This window comes from Pseudocercospora fijiensis (genome assembly GCF_000340215.1).
Source record: "Pseudocercospora fijiensis CIRAD86 unplaced genomic scaffold MYCFIscaffold_10, whole genome shotgun sequence".
NCBI classification, from domain to species: domain Eukaryota; kingdom Fungi; phylum Ascomycota; class Dothideomycetes; order Mycosphaerellales; family Mycosphaerellaceae; genus Pseudocercospora; species Pseudocercospora fijiensis.
In genome coordinates, this window is record NW_006921541.1 from 3,269,710 (window position 1) to 3,286,942 (window position 17,233).

A 17,233-nucleotide genomic window follows, 5' to 3' on the forward strand; every position below is an offset into this window, starting at 1 on the left:
CGGTATTGCTTCACGAGTTGCGACTGTGAGACGATGGGAGAGGATAGAGTGACGTTCGAATGAAGGCATTTGCTTCGGCGCCGAAGAAAGGCAAATTTTGCTGACTTGCTGACTCGCCAGGCCGCTCAGCACCATGATTACCGACCCCAAATCCATCCTCTGTGGAGACAACATGTTCATAGTCGGCGGAAAGGAGAACGTTCATGCACACGGTCAGCCAAATGGATCTCTTTCGCCATTCTGCTCAGATTAGTCAAGGAACTGCAAGCACGTCCGTCACCTGCTACATTGCTCGACGTATTGCTCGCTTGTCAAACGCAGCTGCATCAATCGCGACACACAGGTCGTATTCATCAAACTGAGTCCAAGGCAGATGGCGAAATACTTGCTGCCGATGGTTCGTGGCGCAGTCAAGCTATACACCGCCGAGCTTGCTACGGAGTCCGCGGATGGTGCAGTGAATGAGGCCGTTGATATGGTGGACTTCAGATACTCATCTACGACCGAGCGGGATTCGCGAGGCGACGACTTTCACGGAGAACTCGAGGCGGAGTTGAAGAAGCTGCTCAATCAGTGATAGAGCGAGGGAACCAGGAACGGGTTGGCCAGAAGTTTGAGCAGCTTCCAAGGAGTGGAATCAAAAATGATCCCGAGGGAGCACAACATGTTGCGTCCACCCTGGAAAGCAGAGTCTGAAAGACGAGAAGAAGCAAGCAGATATGGCTGTACAGTATCAAGTTGAGACCGACTCAAGCAGTCCCGAAGCCGTACCATAAATGCAGTTAACTCAAGGTATATACTTACCTATTATCTCATCCCCTTCAAGCTCAGCACACGCAGCATTTTGTCTCATGGTAGGGCCACCTACGACACGGTGCGCTGACCGTGGCCGTTGATGGTGTAGACACAAGAAGCGGATGAAAAGTCAGTAGTAGCTAGTAGGGCTTAGAATAGCTAGGCAAGCAAAGATTGAAGTCTGCAAAATACCAGAACTATTTCGTGATTGGGAGTTCGGTGGCTGCTGTCATGGAGATAACAAGCCTTTCAGGTTGAAGTTACGCATCCAGGAGGTCGGCACAATTCCTGGCTGCCTTGTATGATGTCGTATCTTGCCATTGCTATGTTCATCACGTCGGTGGAAGAGTGAGAAGGAGGAGCTTAAGTGAAGTCTAAACAGGGATCTATTTAAGCTTCGTGGTCCGAGCTTCCAAACGCGGACGCGACGCGTTCGACTCAACTTTCCGCCTCCACTGCTACGACCGAGCATCAGCACATCGCGGAGCCAACATCGCCGCCAGCGCTGCCGCCGCAATGGCGCCACGCAAACGCGTACGAGATATTCACGATGTCGACGGCGAGTCTGACGTCGAAATCGAGAGTGCGAGTTCCAGCTTCCGCATGAACAGCAACCATACCAAGCGAACACGAATTGCAATCGCCCAGGCCAGCCGCGGTTCTGTAGTGTCAGACGAAGAAGACTTTCTCAATAGCGATACGAACGACATCAATATCGATGATGAGTCTGACGTCGAGACTGCGAACAATCCGGACATCGACTACAGCCTAAGGCAAGACTCCAGCGACGATGACTGCGAAGACGACGGCTTCGATGAGCTCAAGGCGACGCAAATTGTGCATAGGCAGTTCAAGGAGCATCGTGAGAACATAGCCGCCGATCATGGTGTGGTCGAGGAAATCTACTGCACCAACTTCATGTGTCACGCCAAGCTGCGCATCACACTAGGTCCTCTGATCAACTTCATCATCGGGCACAACGGAAGCGGCAAGAGCGCCGTACTCACAGCACTGCAGATATGTCTGGGCACAAAGGCATCGGAGACCTCGCGCGGCAGAGGCCTTAAGGCGTTGATCAAGGAAGGCACCGACAAAGCTACCGTTGGCGTCACGATCAAGAACGAAGGCGAAAGTGCCTACAAGCCTGAGCTGTACGGTCGCAGCATTACCGTAGAGCGACATTTCACCCACAACTCCAGTGGCTTCAAGCTGAAAAGCGCTGCTGGAACCACCATCTCCACCAAGAAATCCGATCTCGACGACATGCTGGACTATTTCAGTCTCCAAATGGATAACCCGATCAACGTTTTGACGCAGGACAAGGCCCGCGCTTTCTTGTCGAACAGCACGCCGACCGAGAAATACAAGTTCTTCATGAAAGGCACTCAGCTAGAAATTCTCAACGGCGATTATAAGCTCATAGAGGAAAACTTGGACAATACGAGTGCGAAGATGCGACAGAAAGAAGAAGACATTCAAGTGCTCAAGCGACAGTATGAGGAGGCTGACCGTAGGAAGAAGCGTTCCGACAATACTCGCAAGATGTACGCCAGAATCAAGGAGACTCAACGTGAATGGGCGTGGTCTCAAATCGAAGTCGAAGAGCAAGAATTGCAGCGGCGGGAGCAAGACGTCGCCAAAGGCAGAGACGACCTCACTGAGGCCGAGCAAGCTGCAGAGGAAGCTACGGCTGCCCTCGAAGCGCAAGAATCCGCAGTCGACGGACAGAAACGAGCCATTGAAGAGCACCAACGGTCACTGCGGCCGTTGCAAGAGGCGTACAACGCTGCCAAGGAGAAATGGGACAATAACCGCAAAGCTTTGGTAGACAACAAGGCAGAAGAACGCAGAATCCAAGACGACTTCAAAAGAGCGAAACGAAACATTGCACAAGTCAGTCAAGAGATTGAGACCGAGCGACAGCGCTTGGCGGGCGAGCATGGAGAGGCACATGCGCAGCGTCTTATTGACTTGGACCGGCTCAAAAAGTTGGCTGTTGACGCGAAGCAAGCACACCAAGACCACGAAGAAGGTCTTCCCGCGCTCGAAGCAGCCGTGGTGGCTGCCAAGCAACGGTGGACCGAAGCCAAAGATCCCGTTGAAGGCGCTCGCACCGAGCACGAGCGTGTCAAAAAAGACTTGGACACTCTCCAGCGCGATCAGGGTCAGAAATGGGGAGCCTACCCACGGAATTCAGACAAGCTGTGCCATGCCATTGAGAGGGAGACTCGCTGGCGCAAGAAACCCATCGGACCAATCGGCATGCACATTGCCATCACAAAACCACTGTGGAGCCCAATCGTGGAGAGAATATGCGGCAAAACGCTGAACGCATTTGTTGTGACTTGCAAATATGATCGCGACATCCTCGATCAGCTTGCCAATCGAGTTGGTGCCTCAGAAATGACCGTCTTCATCACCACCGATGTTCATATCAATGTCGACGAACCAGATCCTGCTGTCGACACCGTGATGCGAATCTTGAATATCGAATCCGAGGCAATTCGCAACACTCTCGTCATCAACCACGCAATTGAGCAGACCGTTCTGTTCGAGGACTTGGACAAGGGCAGAGACTTCATGTTCGGCGAGGGTCATCGCCCGCCAAACGTGCGCGCTACCATCACATTACACCCTCATAACAAATCCGCTGGTCAGCGTTGGGACTATGATCCTTATGGCGGAGTGAAAGTTGGTCCCGTTGCTCCGTGGCAAGGTCGAGGGCGGATGATTGTTGACAAGCAAGAAGAGATCAGGCTCGCCTCAGAGCGTGTGCAGGAAGCTGCACGTAAGCGCGGTCAGACGGAGCAGCATGCTCAGCATATGCAAAATGAGCACACCAAGGCTGGACAAGCAGTCGTAGCACACAAACGCGAATCCAGACGGCTGAAGGAAGCATATCAGAGGGCTGACGACAATGTCGATGCTAAGCAAGCCGAGATCGATGCCAATCAACCGAGAGACGGCAGGCTCCAAGAGCTGCAGCGCCAAGAGGAGGAGCACAATCAGGAGAAGAAGGCTGCAGAAGATTCGATGCAAGATGCGGCTGCACAAAATGCCGAGTTGAATGCTAATGCGCGAGTCTTGAAGGATGAGCTTGAAGCAGCTGACGATGAAAAGTTCAAGGTGAAGGACTTGATCGACAAAGCCGAGAAGAAACTGTCAGATCTCGATGACGCTCGGAAAGCAGCACTGGTGAGAAAGAACGAAACCTACGACATTATTGATCTGCGCAAGCACGAACTAGCTGAACTGGAAGAGGCCGTGGAGCAGAAGAAGAAGCAGATCGAGGAGTGGATACCAGAGGCGGAGAAAGTCGCCCCTGAGCGAGTTCCGGTCAACAGCACTCCTGATGCCCTCGAGAAGCTGTTCAATACATTGCAGGCCGACTACGAAAAGGAACAAGCCACACAAGGAGGGACGCGACAACAGATTGCAGAGCTGTGGAAGAAGGCCGCAGAGGACTTCAGGCGCGCCAAGAAAGACCACAGAACCATGCGGAACGTGATCCAGGTAAGTCATGCCCACCGTTCCCTCAAACCCTTTTATTGACAAGACCGTAGCTACTGACCAAAACCTTGGCTGAGCGTCACCGCCGCTGGGGTCTTTTCCGCGGCCACATTTCCATGCGTACCCGCATCAACTTCAACTACCTCCTCACCGAGCGAAACTTCCGTGGTCGTCTCAACTTCAAACACAGCGAGAAAACGTTGGATCTCACCGTCGAGCCTGACATGACCAAACAATCCGATACAGGACGTCAGACAAAGACCCTCAGCGGTGGCGAAAAATCTTTCTCCACCATCTGCTTGCTCCTGAGTATTTGGGAAGCCATGGGCTCGCCGATCCGTTGTCTCGACGAATTCGATGTCTTCATGGATAGCGTCAACCGTTTGCAATCCATGAAATTGATGATTCAGACCGCTCGGCGGTCGGTTGGAAGGCAATTTATTCTGATTACTCCGCAGGCGATGGGGAATGTTGAGTTTCATGATGATGTTACGATTCACAAGTAAGTTGTCTAACCATATCTTCCTTGAGCGATCAATACTGATAGTTTCGCAGGATGAAGGATCCGGAACGAAATCGAGAGCCTGGTCAGCAGGCTCTTGACTTTGGTGGTGCTTGAGTTGATGATCATATTTGCCTCGCGCTGGTCAAGCCTTTCTTGAACCCTCCTACGTGTATAGTTCGAACGTCATGAATTTGTACAATTCTCTCATCCCTCGCGAGACCTTGATCCTCTCGTATCAATCATCACAATTCGTGCGCTCTTCCTAATCATAGCATTCACATCATTCCTCCCATTCGACTCTCCACTCACGACGCGAAGATTTCAGACATGCATGCGAGATTGGCTGTCCTGTCCTGAATAACCTTGGGAGAGACCTTCTCAACTTCAGTTTCGAATGTCATTGATGATTTCGACCAATCCACTGCATGATCTCTTCCTCGCTCGTGCGTCTCTCTTCGTCTCCGTACTTCTTTCTCCTTGACCACGATGTCCATGACAATGAGCTCGTCGGAGGCTGCTCCTGACTGAAACAAAATGGGCCGAATTTCTTGCCTCAAGTCGCTTGGGCTTGCGTATGGGACGCTGGAAGCTTTTGCGGTGGACGTCGCGGGATCCTCAGCATTAGGAGCTGAGATTGGTATGGGTAGGTAGACTCATGGCCTGAAGTCGCGTCGCGTCGTGAACTGTTAGATCGCTGCCTCGAGGCGGAGAAATCTTATGGGGCACTGGGTAGGTGCGCACGAAAGACGACCAAGATGCGTGCATGGCTGGTGAAGTCGTATTCAACAATCCGCGCTCGCTCTTGCCTTCGGTAGCTCCCGTAGGTAACACTCATATAGCTGAAAATATTGCCAGCAGCCAATCAAGTCAGACTGCTCAAAATTGGACGCGTCCCCCTGAGAGTTGCTTGACCACATTTCGGAGTGGGGTTCGTTTGGATTTGGTCCTTCTTAGATGAACTTCGGTTCTAGAGGACTGGGTGGCTTTGATGGTTATGAGAGCTGGGAGTGCGGCTTCTCTTTTGTCGTTTTGTGGGAGTGTTGCGCGTCGATGGTCGTGGATGGTTATGAGAGCTGGGAGTGCGGCTTCTCTTTTGTCGTTTTGTGGGAGTGTGGCGCGTCGATGGTCGTGGAAAGTGGCCAGCGCCGTCGACGTGCGCGCACGCACATAAGAGTACTCTATCCATCCATCAGTGAAAAGATTTTTGTGATGCTTGACTCGAGGCATTTTACGTGCCGTGTCAGGTAGGTCTGATGCACAAAAGTCCACTTTGAGGGCTCGAGGTCGTAGTGGAAACGACCTTGGTGCACTTGATCGGATCCATCAGCATGACGACGTTGCTCTGCCGTGTTTCTTCGACATAACCACGTTTGCGTCCAGTCACCCTGAGCTGCATTCGGCGACCCGCTGCAACCGACGCCGCCGGCTCAAAAACTACCACATCTGCTTGTTGCACGTCCAGCGCTTCTCCGTATGGCTTGCCATCGATGAACCACTGCGCCTGAAGCTTGACTCCTGGATCCCAACGCCCTACACTCGAGGCAGGAAGCGTGTGATCTTTCTGGATCTCAATCGTAGGTGGAGCTTGTCGAGCTAAAGCAGCCTGATGTCCTCCTTTCTTAATGACTTCGCTCCAGAGATTTCCTCGCGGAGATTTCGCGGCCACCTCGTCCAGCAGCTTGCCCTTCTCCCCGGCATGATCTTGGAACCAGTCGCCAAGGACTCGAATATATTCCGAAGTCGAAAAATTCCGGTACTGATCTTCATGTTTTCCGTTGACTAGAATTGTGATGTTGGCCCAGTCTGGTCCGCCCTCGGCTTCGGTCTTTCGCTGGAATTCATAGACTGCTCGTTCAAGGTAGTATTGATCGTGCGTGCCGGCAGTGAGGAAAATCCGGTTGCGAAGAACTTCGCCAAGGCTGTTCCACTTCGAACACACACAGCCTGGGATTAGCCTTGGGGTTCAGAAGAACGCGTAAGGTTGAGGATTACTTACGTTGCTTATTATGTGGTGGGTTAAGTCCATAGGTCTCCAGAGCTCGGTGGCTTCAGGGTAGATCTCGCCGGTGAGCTTATCATATGGTTCCAAAGGGTAACCATTCAAGCCTTGCACGCCGAAAACCGCGGCGAAAATGTCTAGCTGTTGAAGAGAGCGAGTCTTGGTCCCGAGAGCAAGCTCGTAGTGGTTGATGCTCTCGAAATCGAAGAGACGAACTTCGGTTCCATTGGGGGAAAATTCACGGGCAATTCCATTTGCCGTTCCATTTTCCGAGTGGAAAGCGTCAGTATCATGGTAAACGTCGATGCTCTGGAACCGAGTGAAGTCGACGGGATCAGGGGACGACAGGAAAGTTGCGCCGAAGAGGTCAGGTCGAAAGACCAGATTGGCCAAGCTCTCCCAGCCGCCTGTTGAGAACCCGATCAAAACGCGCGCGTGCGGCTTGGCTATGGTGTTGAAGGACGCATCGATGTGTGGAATCAGCTCATCGTTTATTGCATCTCCCCATGGACCCAAATTCGCCGAGTTGACTGCGTACGAGTCATCGTAGAAAGGGTTCTCATGGCGAAACTCGACGATGATGATTTCTGGCGTGGCGGTATCAGGTTTTCCATTCGGGCCTGGTGAGGTTCCATTGTTCCATCGAGCAGAAAAAGGTTGGGATCTGGGATAGCCTGCGAATCCAAACCGGCCTTCGAAATGGTCGTGGCTGTACACCACCGGATAGCGCTTCTTCGTGTCGTGCTTGTCATATTTGTGCGGGAGCAGGACATTGGCGCCGACGTACATGTCTCGTTGCCTGGAAAGTCTCGTCAGTATGAATGAATTACTAGTCTGTTTCGATTTTGGGTACCAAAACTCGCTCAATAGCTTGCTGCGAATCTTCACATATTTTAACAGGTCCAGGTCTTCATAATTACCCTGAGCGCATGACGCACCAACATCCTGAGGGTTCTTCGTTTCGTTGGCCTTTGGACCGATTGTCTCGTTGAACGTCAGATTGATCTGTTGCGGTTTGCCTGTAATCTCAATATGCTGCGCAGAAGTAGCAAGACTTCCATTGGCATCAGGCATTCGTGCACCGTCATCACACGGAAAGTGAACGCTGATCATCGAGCCATCACTACGCGTCACATTCTCGTACTTGATCAAGAAAGCCTGGGTCTGATATTTCCCCTTTGGGACGTCATCAAGATCCCTGATCGGCCATCCGAAGATTCCAAAATCCGTGTTATCCGCTTTCCCGCCAGAGAAGGTCACGCTGCTTTCCGGGCCGAATTGGAAGACGTTGACGCCAAAGAAATCATTGGGTGTTGAGAATGGCACGGTATCCTGATAGGGATTTAGTGGTGGGACTACTGTAGGGAAATTCAAGTGCGATCAAGTGTGCTTACGTAGAGAGGAGCAAATTTCTCTGGCGAGAAGATCAAGATAATGCGGCCGTCGACGCTGTTTCCCAGCACTCCATCCTCGACGGATAGCTTGACCTTTAGCTTATGGTCTTTTTCGGTCTCGGCGGCGGCGGCGACACTTTGCAGGCCGTTCGCTGCAGCCAGAAGGCCGAGGAAGAAGAGGAGTGTAAACATTCGTGATGCGCGCCGTAATCATCGCTGCGGGCCAGACATGCTCATAAAGAGTACAGCTTCCTGGATTTCCGCCGTAAGCAGGGTGTAACTAAGGAAGGGACAGCTCTCTCGTGATGAGCAAACCGCGACTTTGTGTGCTTTGCCTAGAATACCTCAAATGCCCTCTCACTTGCCTAAGAGAAAGGCGAAGACCGGCTTGGAAGAGGGTTGGAGGTCACGAGAGTTCTTCCCTTATCCTTGAATGTAACCTGGAGCGGTTATGCATATAAGGAGGACAGATCGGATCCACTCTCCCCCTACCAGTATGTTAGTTATCCTAAGTAAAGCTGAATTTCTCTAAGTCCTTCGAGCTGGATTTTTGAGACAACGCGACATATAGACATAGCGATTTTAGTAAAGAAATAGAGGCAATAGAATGCCCTCTTTCGGACTAGAATATCCACTCTATAATAAAGGGCGTAGGTAGATAAAGAAATAGCCTTAGAATTCAAGATGTCCCTACTAGAGTTTGTTAGGGATCAAATATACGTAGGTATAACTAGATAAGTTCTGTCCTCCTTATATACAAAACCCCTAGAGCTAGTTAAATAGATAAATAGCAATGTTTTAATATCTAAATCCGGATCTTCTCGCTTTAGAAACTTTGTATTGCGGTAGTATTATCGAAACAATTAGTTATATATTAAAATTTGCTAATTTTGCTAGTTCGAGCTAGAATTCGCTATCCCGTAGTAGCTAGAAGTTTCTAGGCTATTTACGATAGAAACTACTATAAAATCTATAGTAGTAATTTAATAATTATATAAATTATATATTAAATTTTTTCTAGTTAAAAACTATTAGAAGCTAGTCGCGACTATATACTATATACTAACTATATCGATTTAAACACACTATGAAAGTCTTAGTAAGTTTAATAGACTTCTTACTATTCTAGTATTTAGTTGCTAGTATAGATCTAAAATTAATAGCTTATAATTTTTTAGTATTAGAATATATTTTTTAATATATTAATATTAAAGACCGCTATAATATTTGCTAAGTATTTGCTATTTTAAAAGAGGACGTGTCTAGTAATAAGGTCTTAGTATTCTACCAGCGGGTATCTGATTCTACCTTGCCTTCGTACCCTCCTCCGAGCCGTTGCAAGCCAGACACCGACCCATCAAGCAATGGCCCAACATCCCGGCGCTTGGAGTTGAGCCTATGCAAGTGCGGCATTATATGAGGAAATGAGAGCGCCGAACGTATGCTGGCGCGAGGAAGATCCGAACACATGCGTAGGAATGTGTGCTATAAAGATGATGAGACATTGGACAGAAGCATCGAGAAAGACAGCCATTCTCTTGTCTCACAAAGTGCTTGCTACTTTGTTCAGTTGCTACCGCGGTTTTCTCTCTTCACATAAAGGCATGGCCTATGAGAGTTCTGCTGGGAAACGTACCATTACACCCGCCTTCGCGTCCGCTAACAAGCAGAATTGAGTAACGACAGACAAATCAGATCTTCATACCGCAGCGTGCTCGCGAACTCGCAAAATCCTGGGACTTTGATAACTCGAGCCTCAAACGATCAAACCCGTCACCGATCATCGAGCTATCACGAACTCAGCATGGGCGACACGGCGGAGACCGAGCAGGGCCTCCAGGCTCGGAAGCAGCTTAGGAAAGAGCTCGAGCCTCACATTGACGTCCTGTACACGACAAGGGGCGAGCCATCCTTCACTTTGAGCGAGTTGATCGTATGCGCCATCGTGTTCCAAGATGAAAAGTACGCAACGGCAGATAATATCGCCGGGTGGATCACGAAAGCATGCTCATTCTATGCGCACCAAGCGATTGACAAATATATGGCCGCATTAGTGAGGCAAAGGGAAGACCCATATGAAGGCGTGTATGTGCCGAGCCTTTCTTTCCCCATATCTGGTTTCCGGGACGCCATGAAGGAGTACGATCTGCCGCTCGAGGTACTAGAGACAGATAGCTCCACCGATTCCACCAACCCCGGCAATGCCAACTACAGCACTAGGCCGCGGCGGCGGATAAAGAGACCAGCGCTTGTCAGACAGCAAATTGAGATGCCACGGTATACCATAAGTGCCGGGCCAGCGCGTGTGTATTTGCGGCATTGGTTGAATCCTCCACGCGCAGGCCATCATTTCAGATTCTTCGAACTTCCCCCAGAACTTCGCAACCGAATCTACAAGATGCTTTTCGTGTATGACGAAGAAGCACACTTAGCTACGAAACGCAAACTGGTACTGCCTGCTCCGATTCCCCGACATCGGGTAACTCTACCCAATCTTGAGCGCAACGAGAATCTTGATAAGTGTCGCGAGAACACTGCACGGATGCTTGCGCTGATCGCCACCTGCAAGCAGGCTCGCCATGAAGGTCGCGGGATCTTTTATAGTCTCAATACCTTCTACTACGAAGGCCTCGCTGCTCTGGGGAGCTCTCTGCTCAAATCCTCGGGCGTCAGCCTCGACATGCTCCGGCGCCTCAGTCTCTCTGTAGACTTCCTCCCACGCACTAGGGGCTGGAGTAGATCCGATTCCTCGCGCATATCGTGGGTTCGCCAGAGCATTGCAGGTGTTCAGCTTCTTGGCCAGCTTCGACTGGACAAGCTGGTCCTTTTCCAAGCCTCGTGTCCGGCCTACAGTACTTGCCGATCGCGGTCCCATCATCTCGATATGGTGAAGGCGACGCGAGCGGATGATGATACCAACACCTTGTTCACGGTCTGCTTAAACGCAATCGTTGCAGCTGCGAAAAGGGCGAAGCATGTGAAAGTGTACCCTTATGGAGGTTGCAACGCCCTGGAACAATACATACATACCCGCTTGAAGGAAGCGGTCTCTGTCAAGATGCTGTGCTGCTCATTTCCGAAGTATCGCGAGGATGACATGCTATTCTTGTAGCAATCTGCGACCAGCTCGAGTACCAGCCTCCTACGCCGCTTTCTGGAGTTCAGATCTACATTCTCTACTCACACACAATACAACCTTTCATTCTGCTTGATCGCTGAGAACCTTCTCGCTGGCCTTTCCTTCCCAACCCTCGCGCCAAGATCCGCATCCCGGTCCCGGTGTTTCCTCCAACACTCTTGCATCCTCCACTTTTTTATCGCCTCTTCCATCCTTTCACAATGCACTAGAGACTGTGCAAGCTGCTTGATTCAGGTATGGTTCTCATTTCTGCTTGATATACAGCGCGGACTGACCAAGCAATAGACACTATGAGCCAAGCCACCTTCTCGGGTCTGCCTTTCGAGTGCAGACTGCGCATCTACGAATACGTCCTGGATCTGCAAGCTACATCGCACCTCCATGCACTGTCTATAACTAGGAAAGGACAAAAGGGCCATTATTGCTGTGCACGACCTCATCCGTCCTGGCGTCGGCGAGGAGATTGCAATGAGCCGACCGCTCGACTATTTACTGGGTGCTTGGCGATGAATTCGTTTCCGAAGTTGGGAGGCCGCTAGAAAGCGTAGAGATATTTCTGGAAGCCCTGTCCTGGAAAAGTACGCGTACAACGAAATCGAGCTTTGGAAGGAAAACTTGCTTGTAGTGTTCGAAAACGACAATCATGTTTGGCAAAGTTCAGCCTCTTCTCTCGCTGCTCCGGTCCGTCGTGAATCTCCACTTGGAGCAACGTTGGCTCTCCACGTGAGTACTACTCTTTGCGACTTCTTCAGAAGCCTGCTGAATGCCGCGGTTGATGTCTTGGCGAAGCTGCTCATTCTAGACCTGGAAGAAGAGCGGGTAGTGGTAGGTGACAATTGGCCCTCGCCCTCCCACTGATCTTCCTCATCTCGCGATCCTGTAAATGAATCGACCTTCCTGTCGAATGACGTGGCTTTCAACAAAAGCTCTTCTGATGCTCTCTCGTGCTCCATATTGGGAATCATTTCTGCGCTCGGATTTCGTCCTTCACGATCAGTGAGGTGCAGCTTGCTATCATAGTTATATACCGGAGCGATGGCGAAACAAAAGTATCTCATAAACAAACACAAGCTTGAGCACGGATCCTCCCGGAATTGGAAAGAAATCATCGTTGAGTTTAGGAATCTTAAAGATGCCCTGGTTAGAATAACCTACTAGAAGTATCGCACGTACCTCATCAAGCCTGGCGTGCGGATACCCAACGCATGGTCTACCGTCTCCTCTATTGCTTCTTGTGAAATCATACTGATGTTGCGACATACTTTACGAAAGGCTTTTGCCGAACCCAAGACTCACGATATTCTACTTCAGATTCTTCCATTCTTGGTACGAGCAAAGGAGCTTGGGTCTTGTTCTGCCCTTCCAGGGCAAATGCACCGCATGAGAAACTGCTCTTGCGAATTCAAATGCCCCACTCTGCCTTTTCTTCCTCGATTGAGAATCGAGTCCAGACTGCGAGCAAGGAAAACGGAAGATATTGTGAGACCCAGCACTTCGGAACTACGCGGTCTGGGAACTGGATCTCCGCAAGCGTCTGTCACGACCAGTATTCTAAGTTTAACTGAAGGTCGCTGATCAAGAGGAGATGTCCGTCTCAAGATCTTGATTCGGATTTTTAGGAGCATCGGCAGTGTTTGTCTCGCTCAAACAGAGACGCTCCTCCTCCGTGACTGAGTTCCTTATCTGGCGCTGCGGTCGACGTAGAGTATGTATGGAGCAGCACCTCCGTCTTTCGCCTCTGCCTGACGCCCTGCATTTCCGACCGGTCTGTTCTGGCGGAGAATGGCGTTGCGCGGTAATGTTCAATACAGTAGAGCCTGTGGGAAGAACACCTGCACGAACAGTAACAACACGACCACATCGAAACTTGTACTTAGCATAGTGTAGTGGAAGACTAGGTACTGCTGCTAGCTGCAGGAACTTCACTTCTCGCACACTATACCGAATCTGGAAGGTTATGCTTAAAACGCACACCATGCCTTTTTGGTTTTTTAGACCCGAGCCGGATCCTAGAGTTATACATACAGATATAGAACTTTAGCTCACCAAGGGTTTTACATTCTTGCGCAAGCGACAGGAAATCAGATTGCCCTCGAGGACTCGAGGAGACGGTCTTGCGTTGCGCGGTCTGCAGGCAGAAGAAAGCTGGTTGAACTAACCCCACCCAGATGAATGCTGCTTGTTCTGCCAAGTCTTCGAAGTAATGTTCTTCACCACTTGCAATCCATATGGACTCTCATATCTTAGACGTCTATTCCTTCGGAAGATTCAGAAACCATCATAGTCCAAGGATCTGACCACCAAGGTGGCAAGAGCTGTTTCCCGGTCCCGAAGCAACATGACGTCCAAAATTCCTCCAAAGCATTGCCTTTTCGTTTCCCACAATATCTCCTTGTTAAGCACAGTGAAATTCACAAAAGAAAAAAAAAGGATCCCATACCTACCAAACCACCCACCATGCCCGCACCCTACAAACTCATAATCCTCCGCCACGGCCGCTCAACATGGAACGAAAAAAACCTCTTCACCGGCTGGGTCGACGTCCCACTAAACGAGCAAGGCACAACCGAAGCCATCCAGGCCGGAAACCTCCTCAAAGAATCCGACTGGCTTCCAGATCTCCTCTACACCTCACTCCTCCGCCGAGCCATCGTAACCGCGAACCTGGCTCTGGACGAAGCAGACCGGCTCTGGATCCCCGTCAAGCGAAGCTGGCGTCTAAACGAACGCCATTACGGCGGCCTCCAAGGCCTCAATAAAGCCGAATCCGCGGAGAAACATGGCGAGAAACAAGTCAAGATTTGGAGGAGGAGTTATGATACACGACCTCCCGGGACGAGTGGGGAGTATCGCAAAACCGAGGATTTCGATGGGAGGTATCGGAATGCGGGGATTGAGGTTCCGAGGACGGAGTGTTTGAAGGATGTTTTGGAGAGGGTGTTGCCGTATTGGGAGAGTGATGTTGTGCCGGATTTGCAGATGGGAAAGGTGGTGTTGATTGCTGCGCATGGGAATAGTTTGAGGGCTTTGATGAAGTATATGGAGGATATTGCGGATGGGGATATTGCTGAGGTGGAGATTCCGACTGGTGTGCCTATTGTTTATGAGTTGGATGAGGAGTTTAAGGGGAAGGGGAAGCGTTTGCGATAGGAAATCTTGTCGGGGTCGGGGAAGGTGAGGTGAGCTCTGTGGGCTATACACCATCGATGCTGCTTGTCTTCCCACGGACCTTGCTCACAATGTCATGACTGCTTACCAACTTAGTCTGCTAAAAGGGCTAGATAGACTTGCCTTGGTGTAGCGAAATCTTCGTGCCATTCTGCACGTGCGGAAAAGTCTGCATGATCAGCGTCCTGACTCATGAATGCTTGTGGAAGGCATCTCCAAGGTGTGTCACTGACTCAATGGCGTACATCCAACTCTCCAGTTTAGAAAAATGTGCGCAGGGCAGTGGGAATCGGAGCAGTCTGGCCAGTCGTTGAAGAGCCTGAACTGCAAAGATATGTAGGATATTCAATCTCACGTTGAGTCCCTTGTGGGTCGGAGTCGGCTATCTAGCGTGCTGCCCTCGATTCATGACATGCTGATGATGTGCAGTAGTGCTGCTTGTCGAAGCCATGGCGCCACGGTCCGAAAGTCAGCAATGAATCACGTTGGGCACCATCATTGACGGTAGGAGGCGCAGCGTGGTGGTTGGTGGTCCAGCTGCAGCGCAAGTTGTATCAATATCATTTCCAGCAGAATTTGGTTAAGCGTGTGACTTGTCCGATGCCGTCTCAAAGGGTTATCCATGCTCTGTCGTTTGATCGAGGCGGAACATCTCCATGTTGCGTACTACAGAGGAGGTCCGGGGATCTGCGATCGATTGAGGTCCCTGCGAGAAGGCCAGCAAGTTCAGCTTGAATTCTGGGCCGTGAGTGTCGTTCTCACATGGACCCTGCTCTGGCAATTGGCATGCAGGGCAGGTAAACGAAAGTCTAGAAGGGAATGAGTCGTGATCAACCAGTTGATCTGAAAAGTGCAGGCGCTGCGGCTTGGCCTTATCCTCGGTGCCTGCATGTGGTTGCCAGGCGGCCGAGAACAAACACGCCATAATAGACACGTGCGGCGTGACCAGATCGACTTCATGCATGGTGGTTTGTGGTACTAGAGTTCAATGTCCCTTCAAGGCAATGAAGTTCGCACAGCACCAATCGGAGGCTCGGCTTCTACTGCAGAGTAAGGGGTGCTTTTCGATCACTCCGCCTTTACTGACAAGCCTGATCGTCCAACGACTTGACCAAACAGGATTTCGCGTTCATGTGATGGGTTAGCTGCTCTCCCTCCGAACTCGGGACTCGGATGTTGGTCGACTCCGGTTTTACAGATGTTGCATCCAGAATGCAAGATCGGCTGCACGCATGCGTTCGGCAATATACTTCAACGTTCCAAATGCCACCTGCGCTTGCCCTCCATCCTCATATCAATCGCTCACTCTACAAAATCCTGACTTGATTGCGATCTAGCACGCTCCATACGGTGGCTGTATCACGCCGCTTGTGATTCGTGCGTGGAGGCTGCAGTGCCTGGATGGGTACATAGAACCATCGCTGAGGCGGAAGCGATTGTCCTGAGACCAAGAGACTGCCCTACCAACCAGGATGGATACCAACGACATATCGTCTTCGCACCGCTCGCGGCTTTCCAAGGAACAGCGCCGGAGGACCGTCGCATATGGATACGGCCTTATGAAGTCCACATCGCCAAAGGAGGATCGTTCTCAAGTCATGCCCGGGATTGAGCCAGGACATAGGAGCACATCTCGGCCAGCGGATCCATATCGTCCAGAAGGCCCGCAGAGATCAAGTACCTTTGGACTAGCCCAGGGCCAGATGCTGCCACGAAGGAAGCGAGAGGAACTTCTCCATGAGGTACGTTGTAGGAGAGGCCAAGATACTGCCAGGATCCATCCTGATGTTGCCATGCAGAGGAGGGAAACCTTTCAACCTTCAACGTACCCCCCTCCCCTAGAGCAGAGTATCAGTCCACCCGTGCCTGCTATGCCCATCAAGCAGAGCACCACGAGAGCTGAGGAACGGAGGTAGGCGCCCAAGAAGGGTCTTTCTTAACGAGTTCCTGACGGACCGCAGGACGCACAGTTCCAGCTCTTATACGGTTCTGACGAAACTGCTCGCGGTGGCAGATCGAAACGAAGCTCTGATGCGGTCCTTGCTTGCTCGAATGGATGCCATGGATACGAGAATGCAGGCATTGGCGTTGCGAATGGACGAGGCTTGAGGAAGGAGTCAGGAGGAAAGGTTCCACGATGACTTCCTTGCGATGCTGCGGATGAGTGATGATTTATGTAGCAAATATCTCCAATGCCAGTGTCCAGGCGTGTTGACGCGACCGGAAACAGAGTTCAAGATTCACTTCTCAGATCTGAGCACGGGCCGCCGGAGAAAACATCTAGGAGTTGACCCTGAAAGTGTCTTCCCGTTCTGTCTAGACTTCCATCTTCAACTCCCAACCCGACGACGCCGAGCATAAGATGCGCCAGTGCATATAATCCTTCGATGTTAACGGCGCATTTGATAGTCCCGAAGTGTTGTAATTGAGCTAAGCAGAACAAGTTATTAATTAATTAACTATAGAATTATATAGGGAAAGGAATTAAGTTCTATCTAAGCTAGAGACTATATATATTACTAGGAAATTAGGCCTTAGTACTTAGTAGTGCTAACTGATCTACTAATCCCGGCTAATCTATAACACTCCCCCTCTAGCAGAATCTATTAGAATAAAAAGGCTACTTTCCCTTACTTTTCCCTTTCTCGGCTATTATAGGCTTATTAGATAAAGTATAACTACCTTATAATTAATCAGATGCAGGTAACCTGTATATTACGTTC

At 50.5% G+C, this 17,233-nt stretch overlaps 6 protein-coding genes across 6 annotated transcripts; 4 read left to right on the top strand and 2 right to left on the bottom strand.

Annotated features, from left to right (window-relative positions):
• Positions 1–1,311: 1,311 nt before the first annotated feature.
• Positions 1,312–5,026, top strand: MYCFIDRAFT_216987 (uncharacterized protein; the record flags this gene model as incomplete). The annotated part of the gene is made up of 3 exons (XM_007933631.1): positions 1,312–4,308; positions 4,359–4,807; positions 4,861–5,026. 3 exons carry the CDS (start codon positions 1,312–1,314, stop codon positions 4,922–4,924), a joined length of 3,510 nt encoding a protein of 1,169 aa, XP_007931822.1. The 3' UTR covers positions 4,925–5,026.
• A 1,024-nt stretch (positions 5,027–6,050) lies between these two features.
• Positions 6,051–8,395, bottom strand: MYCFIDRAFT_145871 (uncharacterized protein; the record flags this gene model as incomplete). The annotated part of the gene is made up of 4 exons (XM_007933632.1): positions 6,051–6,737; positions 6,807–7,608; positions 7,663–8,141; positions 8,204–8,395. 4 exons carry the CDS (start codon positions 8,393–8,395, stop codon positions 6,051–6,053), a joined length of 2,160 nt encoding a protein of 719 aa, XP_007931823.1.
• Positions 8,306–11,315, top strand: MYCFIDRAFT_179578 (uncharacterized protein; the record flags this gene model as incomplete). Its single annotated transcript, XM_007933633.1, has 10 exons — positions 8,306–8,397; positions 8,431–8,477; positions 8,514–8,527; positions 8,574–8,608; positions 8,650–8,697; positions 9,550–9,592; positions 9,625–9,683; positions 9,716–9,753; positions 9,806–9,857; positions 9,890–11,315. 10 exons carry the CDS (start codon positions 8,306–8,308, stop codon positions 11,313–11,315), a joined length of 1,854 nt encoding a protein of 617 aa, XP_007931824.1.
• Positions 11,316–11,345: 30 nt separating this feature from the next.
• On the bottom strand, positions 11,346–13,203 carry MYCFIDRAFT_179579 (uncharacterized protein; the record flags this gene model as incomplete). Its single annotated transcript, XM_007933634.1, has 15 exons — positions 11,346–11,370; positions 11,400–11,526; positions 11,556–11,660; positions 11,693–11,708; positions 11,751–11,787; positions 11,836–11,956; positions 11,982–12,011; positions 12,043–12,395; positions 12,423–12,467; positions 12,516–12,562; positions 12,589–12,730; positions 12,758–12,858; positions 12,884–12,984; positions 13,014–13,159; positions 13,196–13,203. The coding sequence occupies 15 exons, from the start codon at positions 13,201–13,203 to the stop codon at positions 11,346–11,348; spliced, it is 1,404 nt and encodes a 467-aa protein (XP_007931825.1).
• Positions 13,204–13,764: 561 nt separating this feature from the next.
• Positions 13,765–14,673, top strand: MYCFIDRAFT_212644 (uncharacterized protein). Its single transcript, XM_007933635.1, has one exon. It carries the CDS (start codon positions 13,800–13,802, stop codon positions 14,490–14,492), a length of 693 nt encoding a protein of 230 aa, XP_007931826.1. The 5' UTR covers positions 13,765–13,799; the 3' UTR covers positions 14,493–14,673.
• Positions 14,674–15,815: 1,142 nt separating this feature from the next.
• On the top strand, positions 15,816–16,740 carry MYCFIDRAFT_212645 (uncharacterized protein). Its single transcript, XM_007933636.1, has 3 exons — positions 15,816–16,252; positions 16,310–16,422; positions 16,472–16,740. Exons 1-3 carry the CDS (start codon positions 15,983–15,985, stop codon positions 16,617–16,619), a joined length of 531 nt encoding a protein of 176 aa, XP_007931827.1. The 5' UTR covers positions 15,816–15,982; the 3' UTR covers positions 16,620–16,740.
• The last annotated feature ends 493 nt before the right edge of the window (positions 16,741–17,233 follow it).

What these genes read in the sequence shown, in the direction of transcription:
- MYCFIDRAFT_212644 (XM_007933635.1), top strand. Translation starts at nt 13,800, where the DNA reads ATGCCCGCACCCTACAAACTCATAATCCTCCGCCACGGCCGCTCAACA.
- MYCFIDRAFT_212645 (XM_007933636.1), top strand. Translation starts at nt 15,983, where the DNA reads ATGGATACCAACGACATATCGTCTTCGCACCGCTCGCGGCTTTCCAAG. An exon ending in GAGAGGAACTTCTCCATGAG is followed by an intron (nt 16,253 to 16,309) that starts GTACGTTGTAGG and finishes GTTGCCATGCAG; the next exon opens with AGGAGGGAAACCTTTCAACC. An exon ending in ACGAGAGCTGAGGAACGGAG is followed by an intron (nt 16,423 to 16,471) that starts GTAGGCGCCCAA and finishes GACGGACCGCAG; the next exon opens with GACGCACAGTTCCAGCTCTT.